Here is a 17,937-nt window from a genome sequence, read left to right as displayed (position 1 = left end):
TTTTTCACAGCTTAAAGACAGAAGTATACTCCCTCTAACTCTGCATATCAACAGGGACAACCTCCTTCTATTCTTGTGAGACTTCATGCTGTAATACACAGAGCAGGTGGCATGTGATTTGCTGTTTTTTATTTGAAATCCAAATGAACCTTTAACCATATAAGATTTAGTATGCAAAGATAGTCTAATGAATAATAAAATCATCAATGCTGTGAAAAACAGAAAAGTCCTCAGAGTGGGTTCAGTGGGCTTTTAGTGGTAATTGGGCAACTTCAACATACTCAAGACCCATTTTGATCAAACTGCGTCTTTCACCTTCTCATTTCGGAAACAACAGTTGCCTCTTGGTTGGCATGTTCAACATGGTTGACTTGGTTGGCCAGTCACTTTAGGCCAGGCCAGCCCAGTTAGAAAGGCAACAAGGCATATTTACAGTTTCTGCCTAAACTCTGGGAGCAGGTACAGAGTCAGTTGCCACTTTGTGGCAAGGAAGAGATAATTAATATTCAAAGTCAATGTGGTTAAAAAAAAAAAAAAGAAACAAAAAACTGCTGGGTAATATGAAAAAAATGTTACCCTGGTAATATTATACTATATCAGAAACAAATAGAATTGCACTCTAGTAAAGTATATGCCAGGAAAGCGGGGTTTTTCACAAGACTACACAAAAACAGGCTGAAAAAAGGCTGAGTCTGATGGTGGTGGTATTTAAACAGTGACATGGCAGTATCAGTTCTCGTTTTGGTTTCGATTGTCTTAAGTTGTTGAGGCATTAGGTATAGAAAATAATTCAATCTGGAGAAAGAGGCATTTAACAAACAGCCTTTAAAACATGCTGACATCCATCAGAGCGGAGGTTTTCCTTTGCTACTAAAAAGTGAATTGGAAATAAACATCCCCTATCACACAAATGTGTATGATATTTATCACAGTAGCATTAGTGAAAAAAACAGCTACAAGCTAACTGTCCAATGGAACAATGATAAATTATGTCAATCTAAAAAAATGAGGGGTTACTAGCAGAGTTAAGGTATGAGTACTGACCAATCAGCATGGATGTAGGTCATAATGCCAGGTGTTAGTAACATTTGCATGTTGGCAGGGGCTAGGGGGTACAGTGTGCATTTGTAGAAGATGTGGAGGCATCTGGGGGCAGGCAATCACTTTTTAGCAACTGGTGTGGAAGGCTTCAAATTCATTTTAACAACTGGTACAGCAATGCCAGTACCTGCTGGCTACATGCCATCCCTGGTCATTGGCATGGCAGCAGCTAACAGCACCCAAGCTATTCCTCCATGCCAGGCACTGCAGAGCATACCTCACAACAGCTCTGAGGTGGGCATTATTATTGTCCTTTTACAGATGATAAAAAAGACTTAGGAGGTTAAATGACTTTCCCAAGTTCATTCTGTTTGCAATGACAGTGCTGTGATTCAATCCTAAGCCTACTTGCCAACAAAGCTTGGCAACATTTTGCTATTCCACGTTGCCTCCCAATACTCTACAACTATATGATACAACATTAAAGGGGAAGGTCAAGATAATAAATGACAAATGAATTAAGATTACACTTGGCTGTATGAACTTTTTTCTTTCCTTTAAAATTTTCAAATGTCCTATAATATGATTATACTGCTTTTATAATGAAACACAGGTTGGTAAGAAAAACTATCATGAGGAGATACTTTATTTTTTTGAGAAAGGGTATCGCTCTCTCACCCAGGCTGGAGTGCAGTGATGTGACCATAGCTACTGCAGCCTCAACCTCCAGGACCCAAGAGATGCTCCTAACTCAGTCTCCCAAGTAGCTGGGACCACAGATGTGCGACACCATGCCCAGCTGGGGAATGGGCAATTGTGAGGAGGGGAATTTATGAGAGCAAACATTCTTAAACACTGGAAAGAGTTACTGAAGCAAAGTTACACATTTTAAAACGCATTTTTCTCTCCCCAAATAGGATGCTTTTCATCTAAAATGGTTCAACTACTGTTCTGATTGAATAAACAAAGTCACCTATTATAGCTCTTTCTAGCACCAAGACTCTAAAATATAGTCGATCCTGTATCAAAAAAAATTTTAATTATCCATCCAAAAAAATTATAAAGAAGCCAAGACATTTATTCATTTATTTGATTATTATTTACTGCCTACCTACTACATGTTAGGCATTTGGCTAGATTCTGGGGAACCCAGTTAGTCAAGAACCTTGCCTTCATGGAATTTGCATTGTAGTTCTAAGATAGCAATTCCTTGTTGGCCTAAAGGTATTTGTTGCCTCTCTGGGACAACATCAATGTACTGAAGGGCAGAGACTTCTGGCTCCATGCCCAGGAGACGTAGTCAAAGTTCATACCTCATGGGGAAGAGAGGTTAGGCTAATCCATTTCAGAGCTTGAACGTGGGTTCACTCCCACTTGGGCCAAGAACAGCAGTCAAATAAAGAACCTTGAGAAAGTACCATGACTCCTGGGAGATACCCTGACCCTAGGGTAGTTTCTATATCATCTGCTGGGAGGTCATTATTTCTTTAGGTCCCTAGGGGAAAATGAGACAGACATAAATGATTGAGAAGACACAATCATTCAGCAATCTCTAGGAATTAGTTGGTCTTGATCTTACTGTTAAGGAACGGAACCTGCTTTTTAATCAAGTCATACCTTTGACTTCACCAATGTCACAGTATAGGTTGTGGTTCCAGAACACAAGTTACCATCATTATCACCAGTGTGAACACTACAAAGCATTTTGGTAGGTCTGACCTGACAGCCTCCTTCTTACGTAAAAATAATCTGCTTAGGCCTCAAAATGCTGTATAAATTATATTTGCTGGGAAAGTACAATGAAGATTTTTACTTCAGGAATATAAAAAACCATTTTGTGCTCAAACTTAATAGAAAGACTTTTTAAACTCCATACTACCTTCCCACAAATAAATATCCATATAAATGAACACAAACACACAGCACTATAGACTCTTTCTTCATCTTCCTTTATTGTTCTGCCCCTCAGTCAGGTCAAACCAACCTCTTTGGAACCAGGTCCCTTTTCATACTTCTTTCAGTTGCTAATTAGATGTTAAGGCCAGGCACTGTGGCTCACACTTGTAATCCCAGCACTTTGGGAAGCCGAGGTAGGCAGATAGATTGAGCCCAGGCGCTCAATACCAGCCTGGGCAACATGGTGAAACCCTGTCTATCCAAAATACAAAAATTACCCAGGCATGGAGGTACATGCCTGTAATCCCAGCTACTTGGGAGGCTGAGGTGGGAGGATGGCTTGAACCTGGGAGGGAGAGGTTGCAATGAGCCGTGTTTGCGCCACTGCTCTCCAGCCTGAGTGACAGAGCCACACCCTGTCTCAAAAAAAAAAAAAAAAAAAAAGTAGACATTAAAAAGTGTGCTGGGGGCTGGGCACAGTGGCTCCCGCCTGTAATCCCAACACTTTTGGAGGCTGAGGCAGGCAGATCACTCGAGCCCAGGAGCTCGGTACAAGCTTAGGCAACATGGGGAAACCCCATCTCTACAAAAAATACAAAAAATTAGCCGGGCGTGGTGGCGTGTGCCTGCAGTCCTGGCTACTTGGGAGGCTGAAGTGGGAGGATGGCTTGAGCCTGGGAGGCGGAGGTTACAGTGAGCCAAGATGACGCCACTGCACTCCAGCCTGGGAGACAGAGTGAGACCCTGTCTCAAAACAACAACAACAACATGTGCTAAGTGTGACAGTCTGGTGAAAACTTAAGATGGCTAGAAGATCTTTTACATCAACTGTTACACGCCATCATGTCTAGAAAAGGGAGAATCTACATTCTCAGTATGTTACTTAGTCAAATGCTCCAACGCGTGTTATTGATCTCACCTTCGATATAGCTTGGACTGTCCGAAAGTCATAATTACCAGTGGTACATGGAAGGTAGTCAAGACTAGAATGACCTGGAGAGAGAAAAAAGCATTCCATAAATCAAAAAGATACTCCAATCACATGCTGATATGTGTTCAAGATTAAGCTAACACCTAAAAGACTTTTGATATCCCTACTTTGTAGTACTCCCCAAAGTCTAGAAAGATCTAGGTACTAGGACTGAGAATGATGAGAAAGTCCTCAGCTCATTTTGTTGGGGTGATCCCCATCGCCTCCATTGAAGCAGTGAGGCTGACTACTCAAATACACATTAAAATAAAAGAAGGCTTTAACTATTTTGTATCCATACTATTGTAAGATACTCTCAGGCAAGCACCCTCTCCATTTTCTCCTTATAGAAGCTAGAATAGCGTGGGTGTTCTCCTAGAGGTCACTGTGTCATGTCTGTCTTGTCTTTTTCTTCTCCTTGTTGTTGGTTCTTCATGAAATTCATTTTTTCAGTACTTTATCTACCAAAAACTATGCATGAGGAAATGATTCTGGATGGATTACTACAAGAGTCTAGGGAGTCTCAGAAAGCCATATGAGAAATCTTGAAGATGGCTGGGCACCGTGGCCCATGCCTGTAATCACAGCACTTTGGGAGGCTGAGGTGGGCAGATCACTTAAGGTCAGGAGTTTGAGACCAGCCTGGCTAACATGGTGAAACCCTGTCTCTACTTAAAACACAAAAATTAGCTGGGCATGATGGTACATGCCCAGCTTCTTGGGAGGCTGAGGCATGAGAATTGCCTGAACCTGGGAGGCGGACGTTGCTGTGAGCCAAGATAGCACCACTGCACTCCAGCCTGGGTGACAGAGCGAGACTCTGTCTCAAAAAAAAAAAAAGAAAAAAAGAAATCTTGGAGATACCAACTATCTAAGATAAAAGGGTAAATCATGGAATTAGGGTACAACTCAAATTCTAGAAAAAACTGAGCTATGCTTAAAGAAATTCTACTAGAAGTTTAAAAATTAATCAAAATAAGAAATTTACAATTTGCTTTTCAGCACCAATATTTTATTTCTTTAGGCTTCTAATATAATTATCATGTGCCTCAATGAAATGACACATGCATTATGGAATACCAGGAGGCAGGAGATGTTGCCTCTGCTCTTGTTCAAGCAGGATATTAAGACAGCCAGGCAACAAGTCCTGATTTAAGACCAGAGGCCAATGTATCCTCAGCATGCCCTCCTAGTGGAAGTCCAGCTGTATATCAGGAGGGATAAGGAACTGACTGATCCTCCTTCCAGTCCCCCAATCCTGACAGTACCTCCTTTGTGGTAGGGGCAAGGACAACAGATGAACAACCATGAGCCCATGGGCACCACAGTCCCTCAACACACCGTGGGAAAGGACACAGGAACAATACAGTTTGGAGGAAAAGTGCCAGGATGTTTTTAATGGACATTTTCTGTTTCTATATAGGGGTTTTCCCAAGTATTGTGAGCTTCCCTTCTCAATACAGAGCACTCTCTTCCCTCTTTCTTCTTGCTCATCTTGATGCTAAGCAGCCACCAAGGACTGAAAAGGTGTCCATCTTCCTACTGTGGAAGAAGGTGATCAGAAGATGTTCCCGGCCAGGCGCAGTGGTTCATACCTGTAATCCCAGCACTTTGGGAGGCTGAGGCATGTGGATCACCTGATGTCAGGAGTTCGAGACCAGCCTGCCCAACATGGTGAAACCCCATCTCCACTAAAAATACAAAAAATTAGCTGTGCATGGTGGTGGGTGCCTGTAATCCCAGCTCCTTGGGAAGTTGAGGCAGGACAATCGCTTGAACCTGGGAGGCGGAGGTTGCAGTGAGCCAAGATCGCGCCATTGCACTCCAGCCTGGGCAACAAGAGTGAAACTCCGTCCCTACCGCACCCTAAAAAAAGACGTTCCCAGTTCTAAAGCAAAACCAACACAACTACAACTTCCTGAAAGTCTGTCTTGCAAACATTTCCTGTGATTGAGGCTAAAGACAGTTTCAGGAAGAAATGATACTAGGTGCTTAACCGCCCCCCAAATCTGTTGTCATCTTCTTGCTGGGTTGAAATAACAGACTCAAAATATGACTTACCCCAGTGCTATCTCCAACCCAGGACAAGGATACTGAGCCTCTGAGATCATCAAACACATGCTATAAGGGGAAAAAAAATTAATTTAGAAATGACAGCTACTCTCCTTCAATCTTTGGCTTCTTTAAATATCTGAACTTTATTACTGTTCAGAGTAATTAAGTTAATAATTATAAAGGGGATATGGATTCCCAGTACAAAATTTGGGAGAGATGGGATTTAACTACTTAATATGAATCACAAATAACCTGGAAATTTAAATTCTCTTTTACACAAAGTAAGCCAAGCAGATGAGTTTTCTTTACTGCACCAGATGGGGAGATGGGATAATCTAATTGCTTTCTCCAACAGAACTAAATATAAAGGTATAGCAAAGTATTTTTAGGACGCTTTAAAACAAGAGATCATAGCCCACACTGGCAGGCGTAATTGTAACCAAATCAGCATAATTTAAATTTTTCTGGGCATCCTTTACAGTATAGCTGAGAAGTTCATAACTGGATTCCTTTTACTTCTAGGCTAGCTCACTCAAAATGACAAGGGGCAGAAGCAAGAAGCAAATGTCTTTGTTTCACCTTTTTATTTAATAACCATAGTAATAATGATAATAATAAAACAACCTCACTAGAGTTGCAGTGAAAGTAAGGAGGTAAAAAAGGGAAAACTGGTATATTATACTCAAAATATAGTAAGCATGTTAAAATATAGTTATAATCATCATTGTAGGTGGTTTTGGATTTGTTTTTTAAATACTTCCTTTCTCTACTTATACAATAATATATATTCATTAAAAGAGATGTAGACAATTATAACAAGGTATAATAAAAATAAGTCATTCACAATCCTACCACATAGAGATATACTCAAGGTTAATATTATATGTATTAATACAATCTTCTGTTCTCTATCATTTTTGTAACTGATTAAAAAAAAAAACCAAAGAGGCAATAACTGCACTTGGCAAAAATTTCAAACCATATAGAAATTACATACTATATAGAATCTATATAGCAAAAAGTGAAGATCCTTCTCTTTTCCAGGCCACATGTTCACCACCCAAGCCCCATTTCTTAGACAGTTTAATAGTTCAGTATATATTTCTAATAATTGTTGATGATTATGCTTTTTTCTTAAGACTTATAATCTTACTAAGATTTTAAAATCTTAAACATGCCTTGCCCTCCCATATATGAGAAGCTCCTTAGAAGCCAGGGAATGTAACTTTATATTTCTTGGTACTCCCTGTGCCTACCACAGGAATACTTTGCACACTCAGTAAGCATTTGTTGAAAATGATTACACATCCTTCCCAAACCACAAACTCAACCTCAAAATAGAACATGCCTTAAAATGGTTGGGATGTCAGCTACTCGGTCACTCAAGCCACCAATCCCAACATAGAAATCTAAAGAAACAGAACTCAAAACATGAACTGTTTTGTTTATCTTGGAATTTTCTCTTGTAGTCTTGAACGGGCTTCTGAATTAATTCACCTATGTGATTTCCCCTCTGGACCATAAGTACCTTTGATGTCAAAAGAATCTCTCACACAATTTCTGTAAGTTAGTACAATCAGTGCCTCACGCAGGTCTTGCTCCGTAAATAATGGTTAACTCTCAAATGCTCGGCAGAGCTTCTCACAGCCTCTGCAGGACAGAAGGGTTATTCAGATATGCAGGCTTGCCAGGCATCTGAGAAAAAGTAGGGCTGCTAGAGCTTCTGAAACCGGAAGCTTAAAAGTGACACAGCAGTGTGTCTTATATGATATTTCACACATAGCAAAACCACACATTCTCTTGAGTGAGCATAATGTCTGAACTGACATCAATGAGGTCCTTCAGGAAAAACAGGAACATCCAGAGCTACCACAAGCACCAGGCAGATCACAAGGGCTAAGATCACAGTCATCTAAACATAGGTTATCTTTCCAAGGAAGGTCCTTGTCATAACTGACTAAGAGAAAAGAAAAAGCCCATCAATTATGGCACTGGAATTAGTGGTTGTCTTCATCAGGCTGTAAGATATCAGTCTTGAGCCAATCAGGACTGCAACTTTTACTTTTCAGGCAATGCTCTACACAGCTGACCCAGTCAATGCAGACTGGCATTACCCACATTTTCCTATTGCTCAACTATAGAACGAGGATTATCACGTGTCACTGGCAACTCTCAGCTTCACTGAAACAACTGAAATGGTAATGGACCTCATTCATCATCCAAAGAGTTCCTTTGGAAATGTAGCAAAACTGTGATTTTCTACTACCCTTAAGCTTCCTTCCCATCCGCTCCAAATAACCAGTGAAGATTTGCTTTTGAAAATGGGCAAACTCACTGAAAAACTCATCTACCTATAGCAAATGCAACTAATTTTTTAATATTTCAGTCTCTAACATTCTTACACTGGTGAAAGTTCAAAAAGAAAAATGAAATGAGATGTTACAGCAGGCCCAAAGGTTAAGCAGAAAGAAAAGGTCATATGGAAAGGAGATAAATCCAGGAGAACTAGGGACCCAAGAGTACAGATTCAATCCTGGCCTTTCAATGGGAGAAAAAATATGGATGTCCAGGAAAGGGCGGACAACCTGGTCATGGTTAGGAGACAGAATTCACAAGTCAGCACAAAGCCATCAATCCTAATCCAGAATCATTTCTAATATTTAAGACAACATACATGTCATTCTACACTGCAGTGGCATCTTAGATCTTTCAAAATATGTATTACAGCACTTTTAATTGTAGCCACAAGAACCTTGCCTGTCCTCCCCACTAGACCTGAGGTCCATCTGGTAAAGGAATCAAGCCTATACATTTCAGCAGCTAACACACAGCACAGTGCACAGTGGGCACACACAATAAATATTAAATTCTTGAAGAACTACTTATGAAGTTCTGAAAAAGAGGATGATGAAGTAAAAAGAGAAGGCCAGGCCCACTTAACTTCCCCATGACAGACATGGGTATGAAATGTAAAAGTTCATTTCAGAGTGGACTTCTGCTTCTGGTCAAGATAGAGTGACAGGGATCACATTTACCTTTCTACGGGAAATAGCTAATAAAACAAAAACAAAAACAAAAACAAAAAAAACCACACACACAGAATAGGCTGGGCGCGGTGGCTGATGCCTGTAATCCCAGCACTTTGGGAGGTTGACACAGGTGGATCACGAGGTCAGGGGTTCGAGTGAAACCCCGTCTCTACTAAAGATACAAAAAATTAGCCAGGCGCGGCAGCACACCTGTAATCCCAGCCACTTGGGAGGCTGAGGCAGAGAATTGCTTGAACCCAAGAGGCGGAGGCTGCAGTCAGCCAAGATCGCGCCATTGCACTCCAGTCTGTGTGACAGGGTAAGACTCCATCTCAAACAAACACACACACAGAATATATGAAATCACTGTTTCCAAGATATTGAACACCAGGCACAAAGGACGACGATTCCTGAAAGAAAAGGAACTGAACGAGAGTACCCTACAGCTTACTGGCTTACTGCCTGGAGAGAATTTCAGGCACAGTACAGGGGAGGGGCACCCAGGCAGAGCCCAGAGTTCTCCCTAAACTGAAGAGAGGAAGCTGATAGTCTGGGGAGGCCAAAGAGGTTCACAGGGCAGAAGATTAGAGCAGAAAGACTTACAAAGAAAAAAATTTCTGGAGATCTGAGCAGTGGGCCTCCCCTGCCACCCCACCAAGTCTTCCGCTGAACACCGAACAGCACACGCATGTGAGGAAACTACCTGAGGCCAGGGAAATAATTACCTGAAAGGATGGCAGAGAACAATATTCAGACCTCACACAGGAACAGGAATAATCCTTGTTCCCAGCAACCATAATAGGAAACCTTGTATTTCAAGGAAATTGGGTAGAGTACTCAGAAACATTTACCTCTGTGGTAAGGAAAAATAACCCCAGACTTAATGCTGTGCTGGTCCCGCCTAAAAAAAGCTTAAAAGCAAGACCCAAAAGGATCAAACTGTTTCCAAGTAATCAGTGTTCCAGAACAAAGTTCAAGAATATTTATAAGAATACAAAAATATCTAGCATCCAACAAGCAAAAACTCACAATATCCAACTGAAAAATCATCAGGTGGGTAGGTGCAGTAGCTCATGTCTATAATCCCTGCCCTTTGGGAAGCCGAGGTGGGAGGATCACTTGAGGCCAGGAGTTCGAAGCTAGCTTGGGCAATGTAGCAAGATCCCCATTTCCACAAAAACAATTTTTAAAAAATCAGCTAGGCATGGTTACACATGCTTGTTAGCCCTCGCTACTTGGGAGGCTGAGGCAGAAGGCTCTCTTGAGCCCAGGAGTTTGAGGCTACAGTGAGCTATGATTATACCACTGCACTCCAGCCTGAGCAACAGAGCAAGACCCTGTCTCTTAAAATAAATTTTTAAAAATAACGAGGCGCCGGGCCCGGTGGCTCACGCCTGTAATCCCAGCACTTTGGGAGGCCAAGACGGGCGGATTACGAGGTCAGGAGATCGAGACCATCCTGGCTAGCACAGTGAAACCCCGTCTCTACTAAAATACAAAAAAAATTAGCCGGGTGTGGTGGCGGGCGCCTGTAGTCCCAGCTACTTGAGAGGCTGAGGCAGGAGAATGGCGTGAACCCGGGAGGCGGAGCTTGCAGTGAGCCGAGATCGCACCACTGCACTCCAGCCTGGGCGACAGAGCGAGACTCCGTCTCAAAAAAAAAAAAAAAAAAAACATAACCAGGCACGCAAAGAAGAAATCAGGACCCATAATGAAGAGAAAAATCAAACTGACTCAGAAATAACAAAGATAATTAGTAGATAAGGACACTGAAACAGTTATAACTGTACTCCACAAGAAATTAGAGAATGGATTGAGAATGTTAAAGAAAAAAAATTTTTGAAAGACTTAAATCAGGCCAGGCGCGGTGGCTCATGCCTATAATCCCAGCATTTTGGCAGGCCAAAGTGGGCAGATCACTTGAGGTCAGAAGTTCAAGACCAGCCTGGCCAACATGGTGAGATCCCATCTCTACTAAAAATACGAAAATTACTAAAATACTAAAAATTAGCCAGGTGTGGGGGTGGGCACCTGTAATCCCAGCTACTCAGGAGGCTGAGGGAGGAGAATCACTTGAACCCAGAAGGCAGAGGTTGCAGTAAGCAGAGACTGCACCACTGCACTCCAGCTTGGGTAACAAGAGTGAAACACTGTTTCAAAAAAAAAAAAAAGACTTAAATTAGACTTGTAGAAATGAGAATTACAATGTTTGAGATGAAAAGTATACTGGATAGGGCGCTGTGGCTCATATCTGTAATCCCAGCACTTTGGGAGGCTGAGGTGGGCAGATCACCTGAGTTCAGAAGTTCAAGACCAGCCTTGCCAACATAGTGAAAACTTGCCTCTACTAAAAATACAAAAACTAGCCAGGTGTGGTGACATACACCTGTAGTCCCAGCTACTCACAAGGCTGAGGCAGGAGAATTGCTTGAACCTGGGAGGTGGAGGCTGTATTAAGCCAAGATTGCACCACTGAACTCCACCTGAACGACAGAGTGAGACTCCGTCTCAAAAACAAACAAACAAACAAACAAACAAAACAAACACTGGACAGGCTGAACGGGAGATTAGACACTGTAGAAGAGATGAGTGTGAACCTGAAGCCATACCAACAGAAACTATCCAAAGTGAAACACAGAGATAAGAAAAGACAAAAAACGAACAGAGCCATCAATTTAGAAAATGTTCTAGTTTCTACAAATGTTCTTGAAGTTGTTCTATAGCTCAGTGATGGCTCTGTCATTCTTTTTGAAGTAGAACAACTTCAGGCAGCTGATTATATATGCAATCAGGGCATCTAGAGGAGGCTGGGCTGGAGACAGAAAAAAAAGTTAAGATATAATAGCCAAAATTTCCCCAAATGTGATGAAAAGGATAAACCCAGAGATCCAAGAAGCTCAGAAACCCAAAGCTCAAGAAACATGGTGAAAAATACACCAAAGCACATCATATCATAGTCAAATAATCTAAAATCAGCAATAGAGAAAAATCTTAAAAGCATCCACAAAAAAGATGACATTACATACAGAGAAACAAAGAATGATAGCAGACTTTTCCTACAATACAAGCCAGACAGTGGAGTAACATATTTAAAGTACTGGGTAAAAAACAGTCAAGCTGTAATTCTATAGCAAGTGAAACTATTTTTCAAAAATGCAGGTTTCACAATGAGATACCATCTCATACTAGAAAGAGTGACTACTATTATTAAAACATCAAAAAAAAAAAAAAAAAAAAAACCCAGATACTGGTGAGGCTGTGGAGAAAAGGGAATGATTATATACTGTTGGAGGGAATGTTCAGCCACCGTGAAAAGCGATTTGGAGATTTCTCAGAGAACTTAAAAGAGAACTATGATCTGACCCAGCAATCCCGTTACTGGGTATATATCCAAAAGAAAACAAATCATTCTACCAAAAAGACACATGTACTATGTTAATTATCGCTCTACTGACAATAGCAAAGACATGGAATCAACCTAGGAGCCCATCAGCAGTGGACTGGATAAAGAAAATATGGTCTATATACACCATGTAATACTATGGAGCCATAAAACGAATGCCTGTCCCTTGCAGCAACATGGATGCAGATGGAGGCCATTACGCTAAGCAAATTAACACAGAAACAGAAAACCAAATACCACATGCTCTCACTTATAATGGGAGGTAAACACTGGGTACTCACGGACTATAAAGATGGCAACAATAGAAACGGGATTATTAGAGGAGGGACAGAGGTGAGTATTGAAAAACTAACCGTTGGGTGCTATGTTCACTACCTGAGTGATGGAAGCATTTGTATTCCAGCATCACATGATATACCCAGGTAACAAACCTGCACATATACCCCTAAATCTAAAAGTTGAAAAAAAAACGCACGTTTCAAAAAGGAAAAGTTCTGTGTTTCCGCACTTGTCCATCGCTCCTCAGCATTCTACAGTGGGTGTTTCTTTTTGACAGCCACCAGGGACGGACTACACCAGTGCAAAAGATCTGAAAGACAGCCAAAGTCCCATTTTTCACTGCAAAACAAACCATTCTGGTTTGTAATTATCACAGCTCAAAGTGATCTCCTCTTCCTAAGTATTACCCTCACAGCATTTACAGACACTCCTTGTACTATAACTATTTATATATATATATAAATGTAAACTATACGTACACGTAAACTATACATGTAGAACTATTTACATATTTGTCTTCCTCTCAAATTATGCTATAACTTCTTAATGGCAGACACTATAATTTGGTATTACCCATCAGGCCTAGAACAAGGTCTTATACATACTAGATGCTCCAGAAACATTTTCATAAAAGTCTATTCACAAACTCCTGCTACTAACGTTCTTTCTTTTTCTTAGTATTTTTTTTTTTAAATTCACGATAGCTGTTTGTCCCGAACTAACATTATTGATCTGTGTGTAATCTTCCTTCTAACACGGTTACTGCTGTCTCAGTAAATAATGGCTGAATAGAGTTATTCCTATGCTCTTCCAGCCAGCCAAGACACTGTTATACACTGGCATGTGTTCTTAGCTGTTCACACATGATGGTGACCTTACTCCTCTCCTTCCCATTGTAGTTACCATTAGCTTCATGTAGCTAAACATTGGTAAAGATGCCCTGAACACATCTAAGTGTTTAGAGGCATTGAGCAGGGGTAGTCTATATAGAAGAGAAATTCAAATTTCAAGTGAAAAAATAAAGGTATGAATACTGAGATTTAAGCAGAGTTTACAGAGTTGGGAGGCAGATATAAGCAAGAGCAAGGCAATGAGAGAAGGCAGCGGTGCAGGTAGAACATACAGGAAGATAACATGCAAGTATCTTGAAAATTTTCAAAGAACACAAATAAAATCTATTAATATCACCCTCTAGTAAAATGCTGAGTATACAGTAAATGCTATTAAGACTTGTTAAAATAAAAAAAGAATTTCAGGCTGAGTATGGTGGTTTATGCCTGTAATCCCAGCACACTGGGAGGCTGAGGTGGGAGGGTCACTTGAGTCCACAAGTTCAAGACCAGCCTGGGCAATATAGTGACCCCCATCTCTACAAAAAATTTAAAAATCAGCCAAGCATGGTGGTGCACACCTGTAGTTCTAGCTACTCAGGAGCTGAAGTAGGAGGATCACTTGAGCTCAGGAATTCGAGGTTGCAATAAGCTATGATCATGCCACTGTACTCTAGTCTGGACAACAGAGAGAGAACCTGTCTATATTTAAATAATAATAATAAGAAGAATCTCAAGGTCAGAATAAAGAAAGTTAAGGTTGAAATAGAAGGAAAATAAAAATGAAGAAAAGGAAATATCTTTAAGAAGACATTTTAGAAATAGTACTCCTGGCTTGAAAGACCAAAGAAAGCTGAGAGAAGCCACTGGATCACTTAGACAAGAATGGTGTCTGACGATATATACAGCTGAAAATAATGAGTCAATAAGTTATGGTTCAATTGCTCTAATCATGGCAAAGTAAGAAGAATAAAAGAAATATGAACAGAGGATAAAGCTTTGTTGCTAGAAAGAACTGAAAGGCAGAATAATTCCTATAAGAAGGGAAAACCCAAAACCTCTGACACAATATTACCAAAGAATGTTCTATAATATTAAAATAATGAATCATACAAAAACATCTAGTACTATGTTGCAGAGTCCATCCAACAGAAGGTAGAGTGAATATTTTATATATATATATAGCACTTTATATATATATAGCATATATATAGCACTTTATATACATATAGCATATATATCAATATTTTGTCATGTTGTTATATTAATATAAATTAATATTTATATATAGCATATAAAGCACTTTATATATATATATAAAGATATTATGTGTTAGTTGTATAAATGATTCAAATGGAGAGTGTGGGGAGAGTTGAAGCATGTTTTGTTTCTGGTAAACAACAGCTGTAGGCCAGGCATGATGGCTCACACCTGTAATCTCAGCACCTTGGGAGGACGAGGCGGGTGGATCACCTCAGGTCAGGAGTTCAAGACTAGCCTGACCAATACAGTGAAACTCCATCTCTACCAAAAATACAAAAATTAGCCGGGCCTGGTGGCACCCACCTGTAGGTCCAGCTACTCAGGAGGCTGAGGCAGAAGAATCGCTTGAACCCAGGAGGCAGAGGTTGCAGTGAGCCAAGGTTGCGCCACTGCACTCTGGCCTGGGCGACAAAGTGAAATTCCATCTCAAAAAAAAAAAAAAAAAAAGCTGTGTTGCTTTAATGTAGCATGCCTAAGAGACAGATTATTTAGCACAAGGGTGTCCAATCTTTTGGCTTCCCTGGGCCACACTGGCAGAAGAATCGTCTTGGGCCACACATAAAATACACTAACACTAACAATAGCTAATGAGCTTAAAAAGAAATCATACAAAAAAATCTCATAACGTTTTAAGAAAGTTTATGGATTTGTATTGGGTCGCATTCAAAGCCACCCTGGGCCACATGTGGCCCGCGGGCTGTGAGTTGGACAAGCTTCATTTGGCACAAAGAGAACATGATCTGGTCACTACATATTGCTAAGGAGTCAGCTAAATGTATGATCTAGAAACAGGTCAAAATTAAGGAAAACTATGTAAATATGTTGTTTCTCTGCTCAACAGTCCAAAAGCCAGTACCCTGAGGAGCCCAGAGCAAATACTGTAATTCAGATGACCTAATCCTACCCCAGGAGAGGAAGCACAGAAGCCAAGAAGTTTAAGAGTAGTTGGGTAAAATGTCAGCTTGATTCTACCAGGAGCAGATGAGCATGAAATTATTGCCACTTTTGGAAAAATTTATTAATCCCATGACAGAGTTACTGGCGCAAGAATAGACAAATCAATAGAGCAAAACAGATCCAGGAATGGATGAGGTTTCTTTTAGCACATGATAAAGCTAGCACTTCAAGTTAGTGGTATAAGAACCCTGGAAAAACTGGCTATTTGGAAAAATAAAAAATAAAAAGCTGAATTCATAACTCCCTTAAAATGCCTAAATAAATTCCATATAGGGAGAAGATTTAAATGTAAAAAAAGTAAATTATAAAAATACTAGAAATGGCCAGGCACAGTGGCTCACGCCTGTAATCCTAGCACTTTGGGAGGCCAAGGTGGGTGGATTGCTTGAGCCCAGGAGTTTGAGACCAGCTTGGGCAACATAGTGAGACCCTGTCTCTACCAAAAAAGAAAACAAACAAACAAAAAACAATAGCCAGGTGTGGTGGCACAGCATGCGTTTGTGGTCCCAGCTACTCAGAAGGTTGAGGTGGGAGGATTGCTTGAGCCTGGGAGTTCGAGGCTGTAGTGATCTGTGATGGCACCACTGTACTCCAGCCTGGGTGACAGAGTGAGACTCTGGGTCAAAAAACGATACCAGAAGTATAAGTGAATATTTTTATAACCTTGGAATGGGAAGACTTTTACAAAAATGCTATAAAAATCAGAACCAATATTTAAGGATTTATTTTGACTATGTAAAAAGTTTAAATTGCAAAACACCAAAGAGAAAGCTGAAAAAAACTGGGGAAAATTATTTCTAACATGACAAAATATTAATGTAGAAAGGGTTTCAATTAATATAAAAGGGTTTCAATTAATACAAAATTATTTGTAACATGATAAAATATTAATATACAAAGGTTTTCAAATCAATAAGAAACAGGTCAAAACCTCAAACAGGTTTTTGGAAAACAGGCAAAGAACATGAGCACCCAATTCATAGAAGGACAAAGAAATGGCCAATATACATATGAAAAGCTATTTAATCTCTAAAAAAAAAACAAAAAAAACAAAAAACAAAAACAGGCTGGTGCAGTGCCTCACACCTGTAATCCCAGCGCTTTGGGAAGCTAAGGCGGAAGGATCACTTAAGCCCAGGAATTTGAGACCAGCCTGGGCAACATGGCAAAATCCTGTCTCCACCAAAAATTTTAAAAAAATTAGCCAGGTATGGTGGTGTGCACCTGTAGTCCCAGCTACTCAGGAGGCTGAGATGGGAGGGTGGCTTGAGCCCAGGAGGTAGAGGCTGCAGTGAGCCAAGAAAGAAAACGAAAAATAATATGACATTTTTGCCTTTCAGACTGGCAAAGATTAAAAGACTTGACAAAATGTATCCAGTGACAGCATAGGGACCAGAGTACCTTCTTCTATGGTGGGTGGGAGTACATAAATTGCTCTAATTTTTCCGGAGAGCTATTTGGTGATGCAAATAAAAAATGAAAACATCCATATCACGTGACCAAGCAAATCCTCTTAGGAATTTGTCGTAAGGGGATAATCACACATCTTTATAAAAGATGCCATATATTGGGGTGATTCCTGCAGCTAACAACTATTGAACATTCCCCACATCATCTTCTGTGTTAGGTATCTTATACACATTATTATTTAATCCACATAACCCCATGAGATATTACTATACCTGTATATTATAAATGAAGAACTGGAGCTTTGTTAAGTAAATTATGTTATACCATATAACAATATATCTGGTGCTATTAAAAATGTTTCAAGAACAAGGAAAAAAAGAAACATTTAAAAAAATTTTAAAAAACAAAACCAAAAATGTTTCAGGTATTTACTGACATTGAAAGATATTCATAGCATATTAGTAAAAAGCAGGCTACAAAACAGCATGTGACATCATATGTGCATATTTATGGTTAAAATGATATCTGGGACCGGGAACAGTGGCTCACACCTATAATCCTAGCACTTTGGGAGGCTGAGGCAGGACAATTGCAATTGCTTAAGCTCAGGAGTTTAAGAACAGCCTGGGCAACATAGTGAGACTTTGCCTCCACAAAACCAACAACAACAATAAAAATTACCCAGGCCTGGTGGCAAGCACCTGTAGTCCCAGATACATTGTTTGAGCCTAGGAGGTCAAGGCTACCGTCAGCCATGATTGTGCCACTGCACTCTACTCTTGATGACAAAGCAACACTGTCTCT

General features: G+C 40.3%; 1 protein-coding gene across 2 annotated transcripts in view; it reads right to left on the bottom strand.

Moving 5' to 3' along the window:
* The window catches only part of LOC105479283 (sortilin 1), an 85,831-nt gene that overhangs the window by 51,778 nt on the left and 16,116 nt on the right, over positions 1-17,937 (bottom strand). For both annotated transcript variants that reach the window (XM_011737242.3, XM_024792062.2), the window contains exons 2-3: positions 5,969-6,028; positions 3,857-3,930 (exon numbers count right to left, since the gene is read on the bottom strand). In XM_011737242.3, coding sequence (XP_011735544.2) covers positions 3,857-3,930; positions 5,969-6,028 — 134 coding nt within the window. The remainder of the gene's footprint in view (positions 1-3,856; positions 3,931-5,968; positions 6,029-17,937) is intronic.

Source organism: Macaca nemestrina, chromosome 1 (genome assembly GCF_043159975.1).
Source record: "Macaca nemestrina isolate mMacNem1 chromosome 1, mMacNem.hap1, whole genome shotgun sequence".
NCBI classification, from domain to species: Eukaryota; Metazoa; Chordata; class Mammalia; order Primates; family Cercopithecidae; genus Macaca; species Macaca nemestrina.
The sequence above is the reverse complement of the archived record's forward strand: the minus strand, read 5'-3'. Positions and strand labels throughout refer to the sequence as shown.